This window comes from Cherax quadricarinatus, chromosome 17 (assembly GCF_038502225.1).
Source record: "Cherax quadricarinatus isolate ZL_2023a chromosome 17, ASM3850222v1, whole genome shotgun sequence".
NCBI lineage: Eukaryota > Metazoa > Arthropoda > Malacostraca > Decapoda > Parastacidae > Cherax > Cherax quadricarinatus.
Window position 1 is genome coordinate 7,376,319 of NC_091308.1, and position 22,582 is coordinate 7,398,900.

The 22,582-nt window shown below is 45.4% G+C and overlaps 1 protein-coding gene across 4 annotated transcripts in view; it reads left to right on the plus strand.

Moving 5' to 3' along the window:
• The window catches only part of LOC128686428 (uncharacterized), a 133,004-nt gene extending 110,813 nt beyond the window's left edge, over positions 1–22,191 (plus strand). For all 4 annotated transcript variants that reach the window (XM_053773348.2, XM_053773349.2, XM_070085775.1 and 1 more), the window contains exons 3-10: positions 653–860; positions 7,870–8,129; positions 9,906–10,103; positions 10,408–10,503; positions 12,886–13,119; positions 13,372–13,521; positions 20,318–20,480; positions 20,994–22,191. In XM_053773348.2, the coding sequence (XP_053629323.2) occupies positions 653–860; positions 7,870–8,129; positions 9,906–10,103; positions 10,408–10,503; positions 12,886–13,119; positions 13,372–13,521; positions 20,318–20,480; positions 20,994–21,970 (2,286 nt within the window). In that variant the 3' untranslated portion in view covers positions 21,971–22,191. The remainder of the gene's footprint in view (positions 1–652; positions 861–7,869; positions 8,130–9,905; positions 10,104–10,407; positions 10,504–12,885; positions 13,120–13,371; positions 13,522–20,317; positions 20,481–20,993) is intronic.
• Positions 22,192–22,582: the final 391 nt, after the last annotated feature.

The window sequence follows — 22,582 nt, forward strand, 5'->3', positions numbered from 1 at the left end:
TATGACCGAATATCTTAATAAATAAACTTAGTCCATTGAAACTGTAAAACAAAGCTGAAAAAGTTCATCTAAGAGCCAACGTAGTTCAAAATCATAGGTAACCCGTACCTAATCCATAGAGAATCAGTGTATTACTGTCTTCGGATTCACAGTCTGTAAAATACCTTGACCTATACTATTGGCATCAGTGTTTCTACAAACTTGTGAATACGCGTAGCTATATACTATCTCCCTCTTTCTATATCCTTGATGTTATCCACTCCACGGATCTTAAAAAAATACATCTAAGTTATTTATTAAGTTGTTCTGTATTCAAGAAAAATTGTGCATATTTTGTTTATATTTTAGTGAGAAAAACTAGAGTGGTTATTAACGTAACTTAAAAAGAATTATCAGTTGAGTCCCTTATAATCGTCCCTGATTCACTTGACCGAAAATGAAATATCATAGCCATAAAGGACCTTATTAAAATTCCCTTTTAAAAAATCCCCAAAAGAAATTGATGAGGACTTTTAAACGTGTGATAAAGGACAAATTTCCTCAACAAATGATACAAAAATTGTCTCCGTGGGATTTTTTTTCCCCTGGTTAGACTAATAGTAAATTATGGTCTCTCCTGCCGGACTAAATCCCAGCCATTTGTGTCTCTCAGGATCCCCGGGATGGTTCCCCGTCTCACACTCCGCCAAGCCGGCCAACGACACCTTGGCGTCTGGACACTCTGGACGAGGAGATCCAACAAGCACACAGCAGCAGCAGCACCGGACCGAACCCGGCACCGTCTACCGGCAACGGACCGAACCCGGCACCGTCTACCGGCAATGGACCGGCCTCTAAACACTATCATGGTCCTCACGCAGGTAGGTCACACGCTAACCATGCTCACCGCCAGAACTCACAACACATTTTCCTTCTAGATCAGACGTAGTATATTTGTCTCGGGAACAGAGATGGAGAATCGAATTTCTGACACCATTCTTTCTGCTGCACAACCCACACAGATCTAATGATGAATGAATACAGTTTCTTAAGTGTGCATGAACACTGTCTATACACTGATTACGTATATACGAACCGTATATCTGCAAATGTAAATACACATAGGAGTATATACATCCACTGTTTACTTTCTCTTCACCTAGAATCTTCAGGTATAAACTCTTAACAAATATCGTGTTGTCTTCCCATAACAATTTAATCTAAGTTGAGAAGTCGACCCTACCATTAACGTCCACACACTCACATAACAATTATTGTGCATTTTAGAAGAAATTTTCGTAGACATGAAATCTTTTCCCAACTACTGTGTTAACAGTGTCTGGGTGCGTGTGAATCACTCTGTTGTCACATTATAAATGCAAGACGCTTCAAGGAGCATAGTCCCGCCAACACCAGTGTGGTCCCACCTAGATCAGTGTGGTCCCACCAAGACCAGGGTGGTCCCGCCAAGATCAGTGTGGTCCCACCAAGACCAGGGTGGTCCCGCCAAGATCAGTGTGGTCCCACCAAGACCAGCGTGGTCCCACCACGACTAGCGTGGTCCCACCAAGACCAGCGTGGTCCCACCAAGGCCAGCATGTTCAAACAAAGACCAGCATGGTCCCACCAAGACCAGCGTGTTCCCACCAAGACCAGCCTGGTCCCACCAAGACCAGCATGGTCCCACCAAGACCAACATGGTCCCACCAAGGAAAGCGTGGTTCCACTAAGACCAACATGGTCCCACCAAGACCAGCATGGTCCCACCAACATCAACATGGTCCCACCAAGACCAGCGTGGTCCCACCAAGACCAGCGTGGTCCCACCAAGACCAACATGGTCCCACCAAGACCAGCGTGGTCCTACCAAGACCAGCATGGTCTCACCAAGACCAGAATGGTCCCACCAAGACCAGCATGGTCCCACCAAGACCAACACGGTCCCACCACGACTAGCGTGGTCCCACAAAGACCAGCGTGGTCCCACCAAGACCAGCATGGTCCAACCAAGACCAACATGGTCCCACCAAGACCAGCATGGTCCCACCAAGACAAACATGGTCCCACCAAGACCAACATGGTCCCACCACGACTAGCGTGGTTCCACAAAGACCAGCATGGTCCCACCAAGACCTGCATGGTCCCACCACGACTAGCATGGTCCCACAAAGACCAGCATGGTCCCACCAAGACAAACATGGTCCCACCAAGACCAGCATGGTCCCACCAAGACCAGCATGGTCCCACCAAGACCAGCGTGGTCCCACCAAGACCAGCGTGGTCCCACCACGACCAGCATGGTCCCACAAAGACCAGCATGGTCCCACCAAGATCAACATGGTCCCACCAAGACCAGCGTGGTCCCATCAAGACCAGCGTGGTCCCACCACGACCAGCATGGTACCACCAAGACCAGCATGGTCCCACCACGACCAGCATGGTCCCACCAAGATCAGCATGGTCCCACCACGATCAGCATGGTCCCACCAAGACCAGCATGGTCCCACCAAGACCAGCATGGTCCCACCAAGACCAGCATGGTCCCACCAAGACCAGCGTGGTCCCACCAAGACCAGCATGGTCCCACCAAGACCAGCATGGTCCCACCAAGACCAGGGTGGTCCCGCCAAGACCAGGGTGGTCCCACCAAGACCAGCATGGTCCCACCAAGACCAGCGTGGTCCCACCATGACCAGCGTGGTCCCACCACAGCCAGCATGGTCCCTCCAAGACCAGCATGGTCCCACCAAGACCAGCATGGTCCCACCACGACCGCCATGGTCCCACCAAGACCAGCGTGATCGCACCACGATCAGCATGGTCCCACCAAGACCAGCATGGTCCCACCAAGACCAGCATGGTCCCACCAAGACCAGCATGGTCCCACCAAGACCAGCGTGGTCCCACCACAGCCAGCATGGTCCCACCAAGACAAAGCATGGTCCCACCAAGACCAGCATCGTCACACCACGACCGCCATGGTCCCACCAAGACCAGCGTGATCGCACCACGATCAGCATGGTCCCACCAAGACCAGCGTGGTCCCACCACGACCAGCATGGTCCCACCAAGACCAGCATGGTCCCACCAAGACCAGCGTGGTCCCACCACAGCCAGCATGGTCCCACCACGACCGCCATGGTCCCACCAAGACCAGCGTGGTCCCACCAAAACCAGCGTGGTCCCACCAAGACCAGCATGGTCCCACCAAGGCCAGCGTGGTCCCACCAAGACCAGCGTGGTCCCACCAAGACCAGTATGGTCCCACCAAGACCAGCGTGGTCCCACCAAGACCAGCATGGTCCCACCACGACTAGCGTGGTCCCACCAAGACCAGCATGGTCCCACCAAGACCAGCGTGGTCCCACCAAGACCAGCATGGTCCCACCATGACCAGCGTGGTCCCACCAAAACCAGCATGGTCCCACCACGACCAGCGTGGTCCCACCAAAACCAGCATGGTCCCACCAAGACCAGTGTGGTCCCACCAAGACCAGCGTGGTCCCACCAAGACCAGCATGGTCCCACCAAGACCAGCATGGTCCTACCAAGACCAGCGTGGTCCCACCAAGACCAGCATGGTCCCACCAAGACCAGCGTGGTCCCACCAAAGACCAGCATGGTCCCACCAAGACCAGCGTGGTCCCACCAAGACCATCGTGGTCCCACCAAGACTAACATGGTCCCACCAAGACCAGCGTGGTCCCACCAAGACCAGCATGGTCCCACCAAGACCAGCGTGGTCCCACCAAGACCAGCGTGGTCCCACCAAGACCAGCATGGTCCCACCAAGACCAGCTTGGTCCCACCAAGACCAGCGTGGTCCCACCAAGACCAGCGTGGTCCCACCAAGACCAGCGTGGTCCCACCAAGACCAGCATGGTCCCACCAAGACCAGCGTGGTCCCACCACGACCAGCGTGGTCCCACCAAGACCAGCATGGTCCCACCAAGACCAGCATGGTCCCACCAAGACCAGCGTGGTCCCACCAAGACCAGCATGGTCCCACCACGACCAGCGTGGTCCCACCAAGACCAGCATGGTCCCACCACGACCAGCGTGGTCCCACCAAGACCAGCATGGTCCCACCAAGACCAGCGTGGTCCCACCAAGACCAGCATGGTCCCACCACGACCAGCGTGGTCACACCAAGACAAGCATGGTCCCACCAAGACCAGCATGGTCCCACCAAAGACCAGCATGGTCCCACCAAGACCAGCGTGGTCCCACCAAGACCAGCGTGGTCCCACCACGGCCAGCATGGTCCCACCAAGACCAGCGTGGTCCCACCACGACCAGCATGGTCCCACCAAGACCAGCGTGGTCCCACCAAGACCAGCATGGTCCCACCAAGACCAGCGTGGTCCCACCACGACCAGCATGGTCCCACCAAGACCAGCATGGTCCCACCAAGACCAGCGTGGTCCCACCACGACCAGCATGGTCCCACCAAGACCAGCGTGGTCCTAACAAAACCGTCTTAGTATCAACATTTATATTAGTCAAGTTCGCCTAATAAACCGACCTTGCCGAACAGAGCCGAATTTCCCTTAAAAATTAAACTTTAAAAAAAAGTCTTTTATAGAATGATAGATATTTTTTTCATTGACGATTGGTTGCAGCCATTGCAACCAATTTTGTTAACTCTACCATTACAATATCGAGGAGAAATCTTAAACATTGCAAGCTCCTGATGATGTGCTGATTACAAACGAAAGGCCTAGAGCTATCACTCAACTCCCCCCCCCCCTGATTTTTTGCATCATATTGCATCATGGTCAAATTGGACTTTGCCAACGCTTTCAACTCAGTCAGAAGGGATGCTGCTCTCCAAGCAGTACATAGAAACTTCCCTTCCCTTTATCCCTTCATAGAATCGTTTGGGGACCATGAAATTGAATCATGTGAGGGCGTGCAACAGGGGACCCTCTCGCCCCCTTTCTATTCTGTTTGGTCATCAAGGAAGTCACAGTCTCCAGTGAGCTGAGTCAATATCTGGTTCCTGGATAATGGTACCCTAGCGGGCACAACAGAATCTCTCCTAGAGGACATCAGTAAAATTAAAGACATGGGAGAAAGCCTGGGCCTTTCTTTAAACCCCACCAAATGTGAAATAGTTTCTACCAATCGACAGATGATCCAGAATATTAGCACCTTTTTACCAGGAGCACGAGCCATTGATCCAGCCAATAGCACTCTCCTCGGTGCTCCTCTTGGGTCCAATGCCATCGATCTGATCCTAGAAAAAAAAAAGTCTCAGACCTCCAGACGATGGAAAGCAGGATGAAAGACATTGACACACATGATGCCTTCTACCTACACACCAGGTGCCTGTCAATCCCAAAACTTACCTACTTTCTGAGATGCTCCCCAGCCTTCAGCAGTCCAAAACTCAAGGAATATGACTATCTCCTTAAGGCCATGCTAGAGAGTGTATTGAATTTTTCCGTTGAAGATGGACAGTGGTTGCAAGCCTCACTTCCGGTCAGGCTTGGAGGGCTAGGAGTACGCAGATCCTCCCAGATTGTTCTACCAGCTTTTCTATCCTCATCCATAGCATCAAATGAGTTGATAAGACAAATTCTTCCTGATACCCTCAGTGACTCAGCAGGAATAGAAGACCCTAGCTATGCCAGTGCCATCACTGAATGGGAGACTCTTGCTGCTTCAGCACCAAACCCTAGTGCAGCACTGGCTCACAAACAGTCAAGCTGAGATGGCCCGATCGCTGAAAAGGTGCTTGCCAACATGCTCAGGGCTGCAACATCAGATAGGGAAACTGCCTGTCTCCAGGCTGTGAGCGCAACTCACTACGGGGACTTCCTCCAAACAGTTCCCATATCGGCCATGGGAACGCGACTCGGCCCTAAGACCCTCCGTATTGCAGTGGCTTTGTGCCTTGCTGCCCCAATTCACACAGAATATATGTGTATTTGCAGCGAAGCGCAGGCAGACCAATATGGTCTACATGGTCCTAACTGTTCCAAAGCCAAGGGTTGACATGCAAGACACAATGAGGTCAACGACATCATTAAGAAAACCCTTGCTACAGCTGGATGCCCAGCCGAGAGGGAGCCCCGATCACTAGCAGCCAACAATACCCACAACCCAGCAAACCGCCCCAACGGGATCACCATCTATCCTTGGAAGAATGGCAAGCTCTTAGCATGGGTCTATACCTGTGTGTCCACACTGGCTAACACCTATATCCGTCACAGTGTGGGGCGACAGGGAGGAGCTGCTGACCACAGGGAGGGGTACAAGATCAGCAAGTACAGGGACATAAGCCAACAGTATCAATTTGTCCCAGTGGGTTCAGAGACCTTGGGATCATGGGGAAAAAATGCCACACGTTTCCTGAAAGAATTGGGTTCCAGACTCATCGACACCAACAGGGACCCAAGGGCAGCCACTTTCATGTTCCAGCGCCTCAGCGTGGCCATCCAAAGGGGAAATGCTTGCTGCATACTTGGCTCGCGTCCGGCCTCAGAGGAGCTGGAGGAAATTCATGGTTTTTGATACATTGTGCCATTGTATTCATGTTTATGTTTTTCTGTAAATGTATTCTGTTTATTAATAAATGTTCACATATAATATCAAATATAGGGGGTGGTAGGAGAAGAAAATATTCAAACAGCTCCGGGGAGAACCTTGAGTTTTCCCTGAGGTACATTTATTGTCTTCTCTGAGGATGAGGGTCCCCATTCCAGCCATAGAGGTGGTACTTCCCTGTATATACATAGTATGTATATATATATATATATATATATATATATATATATATATATATATATATATATATATATATATATATATATTAACAAGTCGGCCGTCTCCCACCTAGGTAGGGTGACCCAAAAAGAAAGAAAATCCCCCCCAAAAAATACTTTCATCATTCTACACTTTCACCTCACTCACACATAATCACTGTTTTTGCAGAGGTGCTCAGAACACAACAGTTTAGAAGTATATACGTATAAAGATACACAACATATCCCTCTAAACTGCCAATATCCCAAACCCCTCCTTTAAAATGCAGGCATTGTACTTCCAATTTCCAGGACTCAAATCCGGCTATATAAAAATAACCGGTTTCCCTGAATCCCTTCACTAAATATTACCCTGCTTACACTCCAACAGCTCGTCAAGTCCCAAATACCATTTGCCTCCATTCACTCCTATTTAACACGCTCATGCACGCTTGCTGGAAGTCCAAGCCCCTCGCCCACAAAACCTCCTTTACCCCCTCCCTCCAACCTTTTCGAGGACTACCCCTACCTCACCTTCCTTCCCCTACAGATTTATACGCTCTCCATGTCATTCTACTTTGATTTATTCTCTCTAAATGACCAAACCATCTCAACAACCCCTCTTCAGCCCTCTGACTAATACTTTTATTAACTCCACACCATCTCCTAATTTCCACACTCCGAATTTTCTGCATAATATTTACACCACACATTGCCCTTAGACAGGACATCTCCACTGCCTCCAACCGCCTCCTCGCTGCAGCATTTACAACCCAAGCTTCACACCCATGTAAGAGTGTTGGTACTACTATACTTTCATACATTCCCTACTTTGCCTCCATAGATAACGTTTTTTGTCTCCACATATACCTCAGCGCACCACTCACCTTTTTTCCTTCATCAATTCTATGATTAACCTTATCCTTCATAAATCCATCTTCCTTTGAGTCACCCTGCAGAGGGTTTGAGATATATGCCAACTGTTTACATAAGCAAGGTGATGGTGACACTCCTTCATTAGTGCTGCTCTGCCTAGGTGGGGAAACTGCCAGTTTGATAAAATGAAATTAGCATCTTCTGAGAGTCGAAGGTTGTAAGTTGTTCTCGCTGTGAAGGTGTTCAAATTGTTTGCAATGAACAGGTGGCGTGTCAGCTGACAGCATGATGAACGAGTACGATGATGGCTCACACATTGAACCCCACACTTCCCGTCCCATCTCGACGCTCTCTTCCCGACCGACTTCAGCAGCTTCACAGTTCATTTCTACAGCTTCGCGTCCCTCTCCAGACACCTCGCCACGCCCTGCCTCGGCTGCCTCCCGTCTCTCTGCACCGGCGGCGCACTCGCGTATGCGTGTCCAAAGTCAGGTCCACAACCCTGCTGCCTCCCTACCCCAGCAGGTAGGTGCTCTACTCCAACAGTGTACTTCTGCAACAAGTAGAAGTACCTCTCAAATAATTTACCTTTCCGAGAGTATATCTCTATAGCAGTGTATCTCTACAACAGTCAGAGGTTACTCAACAAATTAATGTGAGTCAAGAAGCACTCCAACACTTAAGTACCTTTCCAGAAAGTAGATACTTTAAATCAGGTAAGTACCTGAGAGATAAATTTTCTTTAAAATTATGCTGAATCAGTTAAGAGAGATAGATTGATTAGATAGATAGATAGATACATACATACATACATATATACATAGATACATAGATACATACATACATACATACATACATACATACATACATAGAGAGAGAGAGGGTGTTTGTACTCACCTATTTGTACTCACCTATTTGTGGTTGCAGGGGTCGATTCATAGCTCCTGGCCCTGCCAATTCACTAATCGCTACTAGGTCACTCTCTCCCTGCTACTGATGCTTTCGTAGTCTACTCTATTTCCTACTCCTCTTGTCCTCTCCAATACTTAGGAGAAACTGGCCACTCTCCATCTAACAGACTTGAAGAGCACAAACGAATTGTTAGAGTTGCTGACATCAATAATGCTGAAGATTGAGACACTTATGCAACACAGTTGAAGCCTTTAATGAATGTTGCGCCTCTAAGTTTGAAAGTATGAGAGCATCAAGAATGTTGTAGCTCTGGAAAGTGGATTTTCATGTAAGGAATTAATTGCCTGCTTCTCTAAGCTACGTGTATACGAATGGAGTTTTGAACATTGTGAGATATTCTGTACTAGGACATAAGGGATACCTTTTTTGAAAATGATGATAATGATGATAATGATTTATTATAATTAGTATTATTATTTTAATTATTAATAGAAGGACCTTTTGAGCATATAAGAATACCTGTGAGCTACGTTGTATCATCTTTCGTGTTTTGGTTTGTATAGATTACCAATGTCTTGTGTGTTCCTTTGGTTGCTGGTGATGGTGGTGCTGGCTGCGCGTGACGGCGGTGCTGGTGATGGTGGTGCTGGCTGCGCGTGACGGCGGTGCTGGTGATGGTGGTGCTGGCTGCGCGTGACGGCGGTGCTGGTGATGGTGGTGCTGGCTGCGCGTGACGGCGGTGCTGGTGATGGTGGTGCTGGCTGCGCGTGACGGCGGTGCTGGTGATGGTGGTGCTGGCTGCGCGTGACGGCGGTGCTGGTGATGGTGGTGCTGGCTGCGCGTGACGGCGGTGCTGGTGACGGTGGTGCTGGCTGCGCGTGACGGCGGTGCTGGTGATGGTGGTGCTGGCTGCGCGTGACGGCGGTGCTGGTGATGGTGGTGCTGGCTGCGCGTGACGGCGGTGCTGGTGATGGTGGTGCTGGCTGCGCGTGACGGCGGTGCTGGTGATGGTGGTGCTGGCTGCGCGTGACGGCGGTGCTGGTGATGGTGGTGCTGGCTGCGCGTGACGGCGGTGCTGGTGATGGTGGTGCTGGCTGCGCGTGACGGCGGTGCTGGTGACGGTGGTGCTGGCTGCGCGTGACGGCGGTGCTGGTGATGGTGGTGCTGGCTGCGCGTGACGGCGGTGCTGGTGATGGTGGTGCTGGCTGCGCGTGACGGCGGTGCTGGTGATGGTGGTGCTGGCTGCGCGTGACGGCGGTGCTGGTGATGGTGGTGCTGGCTGCGCGTGACGGTGGTGCTGTGGTGCTGGCTGCGCGTGACGGCGGTCCTGGTGACGGTGGTGCTGGCTGCTGGTGACGTTGGTGCTGGTGACGGCGTGGGTGTGACCAGGTGGGTGAGCCGCTTACTTATGTGCCACACCCAGTGGATGATAACATGGAGACACGGAGCCACCACTACCACATCCCTGCGGTGATCCCTCCTCTGTACGAGCGTCCCGTGGCTGCTCCCACGCCAGCCTCCACGCGGTGCAACACTCCCATCTGGGATGCTGACGGAGAGAAGAGAGTTAGGTTCCTCGAACCTGAGGTAACTCCATCAACTGATTCTTTTTCTTTAGTTATTTACAAACTGTTAGTATCTGATCATAAATTACTTAATTACTCGGTGAGTCATGGAGATATATTTGTGAATATATGCATAGCCAAACACGAAGTATGTAATGGGCACTGAGACACATGAACTGTCTTGGAGATTAGATAACAAGTGCAGCAGATGTTGACGAATATGATATCTTGATCTTGTATGATGTGTCTTGATTATGTGTGTTGTATCTTGATATTGTATGAAGGCCCTTGATCTTGTTAAATATACTGCCGTGTCTCCCTGACAGGTTGTGGGAGACAACCCATCTCGACCTTCCAGCGTCACTTCCCAGTACTCGCAGGTTGTCAAAAACTCCACCAGGTTCGCCTTCGAGTCGGCCCAGGTAAGACGCTCCTAGTGCCAGTCGGGGCCAGGAGCTGAGATTCGTTGCTATCTCCCATCCCTCCCGCAAACACAGCTAGGTGATGGCAGACGCAGTACACCAAGACATTCATCATATGTATTTAACTCTTCACCTGCATATTCATGTAAATGGACGATCTAGAAGTTGTGTGCAAGAGTGAAAGTGTTAACTAGTCTTAACTAGAGTGTTAACTAGTGTTACCTAGAGTGTTAACAAGAGTCAACTAGATTGTTATCTATTGTAGAGTGTTAATTAGAGACAGTTCGTCCCCACTTGAAAATATTCAGTACATTGTAGAGAGAGAGAGAGAGAGAGAGAGAAAGAGAGAGAGAGATGAACACACTATTTACCTGTCTCAAAAATTTAAACACTTTGTGTTCGTTTTATATTTAGAAAATAATATTAAAGATAAATTAATATCAAAGATATACTAACGAACCTGTAACCTGTACTTTGAATTATGTATTTGGTTTCTGTAATTATCTAGATGGTTTGTGAAATTATAGATACGATTTGTGTGCCTTTGGACACCGTTAATGGGATAATGGATATAGCTTGTGGAATTCGACATACTGGCTTTGAACTGTTTTGATAACATTGTATTGTATGTTTCTGTAATATGACTAATGATGATATTAACAGGAAGTTGATAATGACAGGTGAACATTATTAATGATGCCTGTAAACTGGCATGAAGTGCGTTTATACACTTCATCCACTCACCCCACCATACACATACACTTCATCCACTCACCCCACCATACACATACACTTCATCCACTCACCCCACCATACACATACACTTCATCCACTCACCCCACCATACACATACACTTCATCCACTCACCCCACCATACACATACACTTCATCCACTCACCCCACCATACATATACACTTCATCCACTCACCCCACCATACACCTACACGTCATACACTCACCCCACCATACACATACACTTCATCCACTCACCCCACCATACACATACACTTCATCCACTCACCCCACCATACACATACACTTCATCCACTCACCCCACCATACACATACACTTCATCCACTCACCCCACCATACACATACACTTCATCCACTCACCCCACCATACACATACACTTCATCCACTCACCCCACCATACACATACACTTCATATACTCACCCCACCATACACATACACTTCATCCACTCACCCCACCATACACATACACTTCATCCACTCACCCCACCATACATATACACTTCATCCACTCACCCCACCATACACATACACTTCATATACTCACCCCACCATACACACGCAAGCAAGCTCACCTGTAGGGCGTAAACAGCCAGTTTAAATAATGAAGTCCTGTGGCCTAGGTAGGCATTTATTCTATTAGAATATGTGGATAGATACCCCAGACGAGACAACTGGTAATGATACGGAAGCAGAAAATTTATATTGATGTCACCAAGTTTTTTATTCTGAAAATATTTGATAACAAGGGAATTACAGTGCTTTTTAAAGCATACGAAAGACAGGTGCTGATTAATATCATCGTTTGCTACTGCTAAAACTTTACAGTTATCTGTTTACTTTGTGGGTATGATGAACTATTTTTTTGAGTATTGTTGACTAAGTTCCTATCAGGTTATTCTTCCCCATCTCAAAATTTGTATGGTAATGGTAGCTACAGCTGTGTTGTATCCAAACATCTGAAGCTACCTCAGCTGCAGAACGCTTAGTGGGAAGATTTACGATGCCCTTAACACCTTATTAAAGTCTTCTAGCTCAGGCTAACATATTACATTACATTATGTACGAAACTCAGCCTGTGTGATGGAATATGACAATTACATAACTTGCAGTTATTCCCATAATATAAGTATTATTTAGAATTAGCAGCAATAATAATAATAATAATAATAATAATAATAATAATAATAATAATAATAATAATAAATTTTATCCAGGAAAATATGCAAATATTTAACAAACATTAATACAAATTTGTGCAACTTTTTTTTTTTTTTTTTTTTTTTTTACACAGGGTTTGACAAGGTTAAGGATCCCTAGCTTTATTGACAGCTATATTACAGGTTAAGGATTCCTAACTTTATTGGCAAGCTAAGAGCTGTTACCTACATCAGCTCATTTGAAAGCATTTTTATTGTTATGAGACATACAAGTACAGGACAGGATGAAGTTGGAGCCATCTGTGAGAGAGAAATGATATTTTAAGAACATAGCGTTCTTATCCAGTCGATTTAGCATAGGATAGCCCAGTTAAGTCAAACAGTGCGACTTACTGTATTTCAACTGGGTCCCGTAGCGCACTCGCTGAAACACCTACCTTTATTAAGAAAATGTGTTACATCGTCAGGGCCTGACGGGGGAGGTGGTGAGCAGCCATAACACTCGATTCTGCAACTGTCCCTGTCACTTCATCCCTATGTCTCGTCGTAACGTTGGGGTGCAGGTACGACGGAACGACCCGGAGCCACCACGACGACCACGACACTACCGTCTTTTCCTCACCCCTACCACCCAAGGTCTGGACGACCTCACCTTGGCCACCAAGTCCTTCAGTTTGGTGACTCGAGCGTTACTCTCGCAGGTGAGCCTTTGCATCCTCAAGGTTGAGCGTTTCTCTGTGAATATAACAATATTTGATATGCATTATATGAGCGCCTCTGTGGTACAGCAAGTGGCTAACCCACTGCAGGTGGGCGTGATGGTGCTGGTGGTGTTGTAGTGGGTGGCAGGGGTGGATATATAAGTGGCTACCACCTTGCAGGTGGGCGTGATGGTGCTGGTGGTGGTGTTGTGGGTGGCAGGGGCGGCTATATAAGAGGCTACCACCTTGCAGGTGGGTGTGATGGTGCTGGTGGTGGCGTGGTGGGTGGCAGGGGCGGCGATATTCTCCTCTGTAGAAGGCGCAGCAGAGAGCGAGACTGTCAACAGGATGGCCGCCCTCAGGACCGACCTAGTGCTGGGACTGGCCACCGAACTAAGACAAGTAAGTCATTAAGGTACTGATAGTCACCAAGTCATGTTGAATATGTTTGGTTTTTGTGATATGCGCCATAAACACTGCTCAGTGAACACGTACATCCCTGATGAATAGATAGCAAAACACAGAACTGAATAGATCCGTAAATTTCTTCCTCAGAGACCCCGCTGAAGAGGGCCATGACTGATTCAGAAATAGGCAGATCCTTTTCACTCTCATGTTTTAATTTTCGTCCATGTGGGATTTAGACATGACATAGACACTGAGCTTGACTTTGTACACTTACGTTCATGTGGGTTTCCTTGTGCATTCAAACGTCATGATGAGGGGGGAGGGAAACTTCTCTTGGGACGACGTTTCGCTCTGTGTAGAGTTTTGTTGAGTCATCTTCATTAGGATAACTTGATTAAGTTCTGCACAGGGCAAAACGTTTTCCGGTAAAAACTTGTTTTGTAATGTGTGTCTTTACTCTTCAAGCTTTCTTTATATAAAGTTCCCACTGTTTTGTACTTGATGTTGTTGTTGTCACCGCATGATATAACGTCAAAGATTAATAATAACTACAACAAACTTACATATTATTTGTCCTATATGCTGGTCATTCTTATTTTAATCTGCTTAAACACAAAATCATTTTAATCTGCTGAAATACAAAATCATAGACAATTGACTCATAAGAGTCAATTGTCTATGATTTTGGATTTTTTCGCCGCATTGTTGTACCTGGTATGCGCATGCTTAGAGATTAATGTTATTTACAGCACAGTTTTCTATGAGAGATGCTTGCTTCTGATTCCAAACAAGTGCCTGTTGTAGGTAAACCATCCCAAAATTATACATCTTACTACTTCTATTCACGAGTCTATGATGCACCTACCTTTGCTGAACAAAGATATCTTTCATAATCATATTTAGAGTCTGCCAAATGTAAGTTAGTCGGCCCACTATTTATAAGTCCAGCACAGGACTTATCACGAGAAATATTAGACACTTTTAAGACCCCTCACAGGTATCAAGACGTGCATCTCGCTAGCACACTACCCTAAGTCCGCACCGTGAGTATGTTTACCGATACCATCTAGTCAGAGTAGGTGCACAGAATACAGTGTGAAGACACCAAGACAATACGAGCAAAGTTCTTGCTATCCTAGTGTAGGCTGAATCAAAAAGCTAGGAAAAATATTAAGTCCATTTATTATTTAGCATGCAGACGCAAACTTCTTCCCGAGACAGTTCACATCAGACCGTGCAAAAATTAGTCTGGTAACAGAGTATAAGTCTAGGTTAGCACTATCCAAATGAGTCAAAATGAATTTCAGAACGCATAGTGTACTCCACTTAAATACATAGTCTGTTCACACGGGACAGATGCATGAAAAGGGTAAGGCACAGCAACTATGTCACAAAAGTGTAACACAGTACGTTCACACTTATGTTCAAACATGGCAAGGTGCAGAAACTAAGTCCTCTGTGACATAATGTAAGATATTTGTTTGTGAATATATAGCAGTGTTTTAAGAATACTCTGAGTGAAGTTCAGAGTGATGACCCTTTTTCTCAGAAGCTGTTTCTACAATGTAGTTAAAATCACAGAGTCCACACAGTGAACATACTTCAAACACAAGATAATGTTTAAAAATTATTGCGCAAAAAGGTGTTTGCCTATGAGACTTTGTTGTCAGCAGTCACATTCTGATCTCTGAGCTGGAGTGGAGGGACCTGGAAGACCCTTCACTACTTTGTGATCAGTATTCATGTATTTGGTGTAAGGCGAGATAGCACATGCCCGTGCTCACTCACTGATACAAATAATCACACCATTAATATAGTATTGTAAAAATTATAAAAATAGAGAAAGTAATATAGTTTATTATAAAATAAGACCTGGACATTATCTCAGCTATAGACAGTAATACAAATTCATTGTTACAATAACAGTCCGAACAATAAACATTAATATTATTAAACACTAAACTAACAAACGCCAGATGTATGTTACATCGATCTTGTACGCATGTGATGGCAGTTTTAAGAAATAATTGTGTTTAAAATAAGTATGTAGGAGTTGTGTGATTTACATTCTCAACATTGTTTAAAATTACTCACATGAGAAACTGGTGAGTGATTACCGTAGAGTTACAGTCAGTGTCTAAACGTCTATATTTGTAGTATCCTCTCCAGGGAGGTTCCTTGATGCCGGTGAGGGAACTTTTCGCCTAAGTAATTAGACCTGTGCTCCATTACCATGAATCAAACCTAAATGACTCACATTCCTCCAGGTACTGCATGATCCCTACGGGCTTAGCGTACCCCAATGAATGTAATAATAATTATATACTAGTCGTATTCTTGTGCCAGTATGAATTTAGTCACAATTTGTTTACTGGAGTATGTTAGTTTTTTTTTTAAATTATCGTGCGAACTCAGTTTAAAATTGTTATTAATGCATCAGCAAAACAAGTGGCTTTAAAATAAATAAATAATAATAATACTGCAACTAGCCAGGGATCGAACCAGAGATATTTACTCAGCCTCGTGGGACACGAGGTAAATTTCTCGACGCCTTTATCTACTGGACCATCATGGTGGCCTTTCACCGAGCACATTGTCAGTAAAATTACCCACAATATGTTAGGTGAAACTACACAACTACAACTAACGTGACGTTATATTGGTAACGGCTTGACAAAGGTCCTGGAGAGCGAAACGTTGCGACAATAAAATGTCATATTAGTTGTACTTGTCTTCTTTTACTTAACATACTCGCAGTATCGTTATTTGCTTTAGAATTGTTGTATATGCATGTTCCTTATACTAATTTTTATGTATATAACTTACAACAAACATCATCCACCTGCCTTATATTAATTATTTAGTGTATATTTTATACAAATGATGTACGAGGCTTGAGCAATTATTGCAGACATCCATTATAATCAATGTTCATGTATTAAATGTAGTTGCTAGGCAGTTCTCCAGCGTTGTTTACCCCATACCATTGGTTATGTTTTATAAATATTTTAGTGTCAGTTTTGCATGCTGTAACCAATGTTTAAGTTCCTATCCCTTATTTTTCAAATTCCTGCCTCTTGTTGCTCAAGTTCCTACCACTTAATGTTGAAGTTCCTACCTCCTAGTGTTCAGGTTACTACCTCCTGGTGTTCACTCCCCTAACTCCTGGTGTTCACTCTCCTACCTCCTGGTGTTCACTCCCCTACCTTCTGGTGTTCACTCTCCTACCTCCTGGTGTTCACTCTCCTACCTCCTGGTGTTCACTCTCCTACCTCCTGGTGTTCGCTCCCCTAACTCCTGGTGTTCACTCTCCTACCTCCTGGTGTTCACTCTCCTACCTCCTGATGTTTACTCCCCTACCTCCTGGTGTTCACTCTCCTACCTCCTGGTGTTCACTCTCCTACCTCCTGGTGTTCACTCCCCTACCTCCTGGTGTTCACTCTCCTACCTCCTGGTGTTTACTCCCCTACCTCCTGGTGTTCACTCTCCTACCTCCTGGTGTTTACTCCCCTACCTCCTGGTGTTCACTCCCCTACCTCCTGGTGTTCACTCTCCTACCTCCTGGTGTTCACTCCCCTACCTCCTGGTGTTCACTCTCCTACCTCCTGGTGTTCACTCCCCTACCTCCTGGTGTTCACTCTCCTACCTCCTGGTGTTCACTCCCCTACCTCCTGGTGTTCACTTCCCTACCTCCTGGTGTTCACTCCCCTACCTTCGTGTGACACCCAAGAATTCATTGGACGTCCCCTACACCTCCTTCCATCCAATCCAGATTTATTAACCCTCCTAATTAGTTCTCTTCCCTCACCCACTTAGCTCTCCTGTTGTACGCTCTTAATTACATCTCTTGCTTTACCCTCTTAATGCACCTTCTTAATTGCCTTTCTTGCTGCAGTACTTTCTTAAATGGCCTAACCATATCCAGAACCCTCCTTTAATTACATGTTTCATCAGTCATCATCCTCTTCTTGTTTACTCCTTATTCTTCTTTCAAGTTCATCCCTTGTATCTAGAGATGATGCATTTTGCTTATATTAGATCACTACTTGATTATGCTGCACTCTTGCTTGCTCTACTTGATTATGCTGCACTCTTGCTTGCTCTACTTGATTATGCTGCACTCTTGCTTGCTCTACTTGATTATGCTGCACTCTTGCTTGCTCTACTTGATTATGCTGCACTCTTGCTTGCTCTACTTGATTATGCTGCACTCTTGCTTGCTCTTGTGTCAGACTGGAAAGCTTGCAAATTTGCAGAACAAAGTGATGAGGATCATCCTAGGATGTTCCCTTACCACTAAAAGTCTAAACATGCGGAAAGAAATTGATTTTTTATTGGTGTTGAAGAATAAAAAGGCATAATACCATGATTGGAATACACAAATATCCCGCACATAGGAGAGAGAAGCTTACAACGACGTTTTGGTCCGACTTGGATCATTTACAAAGTCACACTGGCACAAAAGAAAGAGGGAGCCAATATATATAGGCGAGCTGGACAGGAACGGGACCAGAAGAGGAAGGAAAAGAAGTAGAGGTAATGGTAAGATTGGTAGTGGCAGCAGCAGTAGAAGTAGCAGAAAGTAGGGAGAATAGTTTTAATGGGTCAAGAGATGAAAAGGGGAGTGAAGGGTGAAGGGAGGCAAAAGTAAAGGTAGTAGCAATAGTAATAAGAATGGTAGTAGCAGTAGTAGAAGTGGAGTCAGTCAAGGACTATAAAAAGGAGCACTGCAGGAGAGCTAAGGGCCCAAAAGGGGTAGGATCAAAAACACAGGGAAGAAAAACTGAGGGACAGAACACACTTAGGCAGAAGAAAGGAAAACAAAGAAAACGGGAAAAAAAGGAAAGGAGAAGAGGCAGAGAGAGAAGAAAAGATCAAGTTAAGTCACGGTGCTCTGAAGTTTGGAGCATTTGACAATGTAATGAGAAAGGAAAGCAGCTATAGGGACAAAGCCAAGTCTATGATTCATTTTATGAAAGTTGTGTATAGGGGATGCTTCAACAAGACGGCGACTGTTAAGGATAGAAGTAGGGTAGACAGTTCTAGCAGAGGACCGGTCAATAGAATGACTGATCTCTAACATGACATGAAAGAGCATTATTCGTGTCTGCAAACCTACCACTTTCTTTGTGCTCCTTGAATCTGTTAGAAAGAGAACGGCAAGTTTCTCCAAAGTACTGAAGAGGACAAGAGAAGTTAGAGTAACTTTATAAATGGTCCAAGGCGAACCGAAACTTCGTTATAAGGGTCTCTCTCCTATGTGTGGGTTGTTTGTGTATTATTGGTGTTAATATGCTCAGGCAACTGACTGAATATCATTGCACAGAAACCATTCAAACTTTCTACAGCACAAATGGATCATGGAAACTGGAATTGACCAAAAAATAAATCAGATACATAATCAATGTCAAGTACGACAACACCAGTGACACTTCTCTGCAGCAAAGCAAATTACCTCCTTCTGTACCACTGTCCATCACTTTTCCTCAAAGAACTTTATTAAACCACCACTAAAGCTTCGTCTTGAGGCCAAGGACGATGCCTTAAGTTGTACTGATGCCTTAGTCACACAGCACTCGCTTCAACAAATTATTTATGCTGATGGCTCTGCTCACGAGCCCAGTGGTGCATCTGGTAGTGCCGTTCTAGTCATATTGAGTGATGACACTCATACAGAAACTGGAGAACGAATCAACGATTGGACTTCTATCCTTCAGACTGAACTGTTTCATATACTTGCACTCAAATATGTCCATGTATCTATCATCTAAATCGTTACTGATTTTCTATCATCCATAAATGCTCTTAATTTCATGTGTCAACCGTGGCATGCATGCTTGTGTCCGACGCCAGACACAAGTATGGTAGGACTGTAGACATTGGAGTCAGAGTACACCTCTGGATTCCATCTTACATTCGTCTTCCTATGCATAATAGATCTGATGCCTTCAAGGAGAAAGTAGATTACAACCCTGGGCTGTCAACTAGTAGTTTGAAGGCAATAATACAAAGAGAACTTCAATTAAACTTCGTTGACTTGAGATTGAGGGAAGATTGACACCAATCAGTTCATCAATCTTTAAAATATATCATCAGCTGACGTAGACATAACTAAATATAAACTTTGCCAGATGAACCAGTGCCATACCCTGCCTCGTTATGTGCTAGAATGCGATAAAACTAATGAATTTCGAGGCATCTCGCTCACAAATATTCAAGAAATGTCAAGGTATTTTATCATCAGCGGTATATTACTAACCATTCTGGAAACATTCAGAGTTTGCCTATTGTAAATGACTCATAATCTCTATAAGCTTATTTAAATTCAACTGTCCCTTGCTAAAATATAAGGCAATATAAATAATTTAGAGCTACATATATTTGCGACTGAATTCAAGTCTGGATATATAATTTATTACTACTGTAACCACATATAAACATGTAAGCAGTTCACGACTACTGTAATTTGTTCAACTACCAAAACTTCGAGACCTAATCCCTGGATCCATTATTGGCCTCTATAATCTTTCTTTTTTCCAACTGCCTATAGGCTGGGTATAGGGTACATAATAAAGCAACTGAATAAACTGTTGGGTTCATGATCAGTAGAATTGCACCGTCGTCCTTTTGGAGCTTCACGATTTTAACACTTCTCCATGACATTAATAATAATGCTGCTAATCATTATCATCAGCTGCGTTATCAGTATCAGCATCATATTCATTCTGATTGTTATTTTGATGTGTCTATGGTAACTTAAGATCATGTGTGTGTTTGTGTGTGCTTGCAGGTACTGCCCTACGAGGCTGTATGGAGGAGCAAGATAGAGCTGTACATGGAGCGTCTAGAGCTGGCCGTCTTGGACGCTGCTAGAGCCGGCTACGCCTCCAGAGCTCCCACCTGGACCATGTCTGGCGCTCTACTCTACTCTGCCTCTCTCACCACCCTCGTGGGTACGTCATCAACACGCCGGCTTAATTAGATCATACCCATAGGGTCTTTTGCTACGACATGAATAGTATTAATAATAACAGTAGTAAAATTCATTAACAATTATTAGTAGTATCAATAAGTTAGATAAATAATAATGAAACATAATAATGAAAAAATAATATCGTAAATTAATAATAATGCAGATGACTTCACTCATCCTTATAATGAGGGCAAGTATATATGCACAGTTGCTATCAAGTGTATATATACACACACACACGTGCCCTCAAGTGTATATACGCACACGTGCTCTTAAGAGTATATACGCACATGTGTTTTCATGTGTGCGTATCTACGAAAAAAGTCATGAAATATTTTTTTTTTATCCATAAGCGCCAGAGTGGTAGTTTATGAGAGTGTTAACTGAGCTATGGTTTTGTGATGACTGAAGCATAATTGTGTGGTATCCCTGAGGAAATGCTGTGTTTTCTGAAGCATGGTTGTGTTGACCTGACTCTAGCCTCACTCCGCAGGTCCCAGTGGCATGACGCTACGCACCAGCTTCAGTCGTGTCTTTGCCGTCCTCTTCTCCCTGGTCGGAGCGCCTCTCGTCCTGCTGCTAGCCATCAGCGGAGCTTTCACCATTCGCGAGGGAATGGGAAAGGCGTGGGCGTGGCGCTGTGGATATGGTAAACAAGCAAGAATCGCCGATGGAAACGGTGAAGTGATGGAAGGGCGTGCGGGGCAGTATGGCAGCGGGCGAGGAGTTTCTGCTCTAAGTACCCTCAATTTGGCCGGCAGACCTCAGAGTTCAACTAGTGCGGGTGTTAGCCCCGGGGCTACAGAGCCTAGTACCCACTTCACTCCTAATGGTCCCTGGGAACGATCCGGCTCAACAGGGCTATCCAACAGTGCCAAAAATAAACTTCCCATAGGAATGTCCGACCTTCAGCAGCAGTCCCGGGTGCCAACACTAGACTCTACTCTCGGCTCCATCAGTGGTCTCTCCTCAACACCAAGAGATACAGACCAAAGTAGTTCCTCGAGTGCCTCGAATAGTGTTACTGGAACTGGTCCAAACAACTCCCAGTATAGGACTATATCAAGTGAACAAGCCTTTCCCGGAGGTGTGGACCCCACAATACAGAGACAGAGCAGAACAGGGAATCCACAGGCATCGAGGCGTACCCACGCGGTGCCCTGGGTGATATACCTTGCCCTATTGATTGTGTATATTATTTTAGGACTGGCCATCTTTGCCCCTATCCAGCGATGGAGTCTACCCTCCTCGCTCTATATCGTGTTCAGCACACTGCTCACCCTGGACCACGACTCCCTTGGGGAGAAGCAGCAGCTGGGGACGAGCAGAGTAATCGTGCCCTATGTGGTGTATATGTTGCTGGGGGTGGTGTTGGTAGCAACACTGGTCATGAGCGTGTGGTCATCACTCTGCAGCTCTCTAGTCAACACGGGAAAGTACCTCACCGTCGTCAGACCAACGCCAAGATAACATTGAATTACTATTCTCATTTGGACATAGAAAACTCCGAGACTATTTTTTACAGAATGTTTATATTACGTCATTCATCCCAGCCATAACTCTTATGATATACTGATTTGCAATTTTATAACCATGTTTACTAGTGAGGTGGGAGAGGCTGTGGCAGACATACAAGTGGCCAGGTCAGTGGTCCTCCCTCAGCTTGCCAAGAAAACACCAAGTCAAATAAAAGTTACAAGAAATTCATGTGTTCTCATTCCCGTTGTTAGCTTGACCTGTCTTGCCTTCATCTGAACTCTACAAGTGAATAATGATGAAGACTTAATCTGTCTGCCATCTCTCATCATAATCAAATTATATATATATATATATATATATATATATAATGTCGTGCCGAATATTTAAAACTGGTCAATTAGCAAGAACTCATTTAAAATTAAGTCCTTTCTAAAATTTTCTCTTATACGTTTAAAGATATATTTTTTTCATTAATGTTAATGTAAAAAATTTTAATTTTGCACCAAAAGAATCTTAGAAAACTTACCTAACCTTACTATAACAAAAACAATTTATTTTAGCCTAACCCAACTAAATATATTTTAGATTTGTTTACAGTAATTT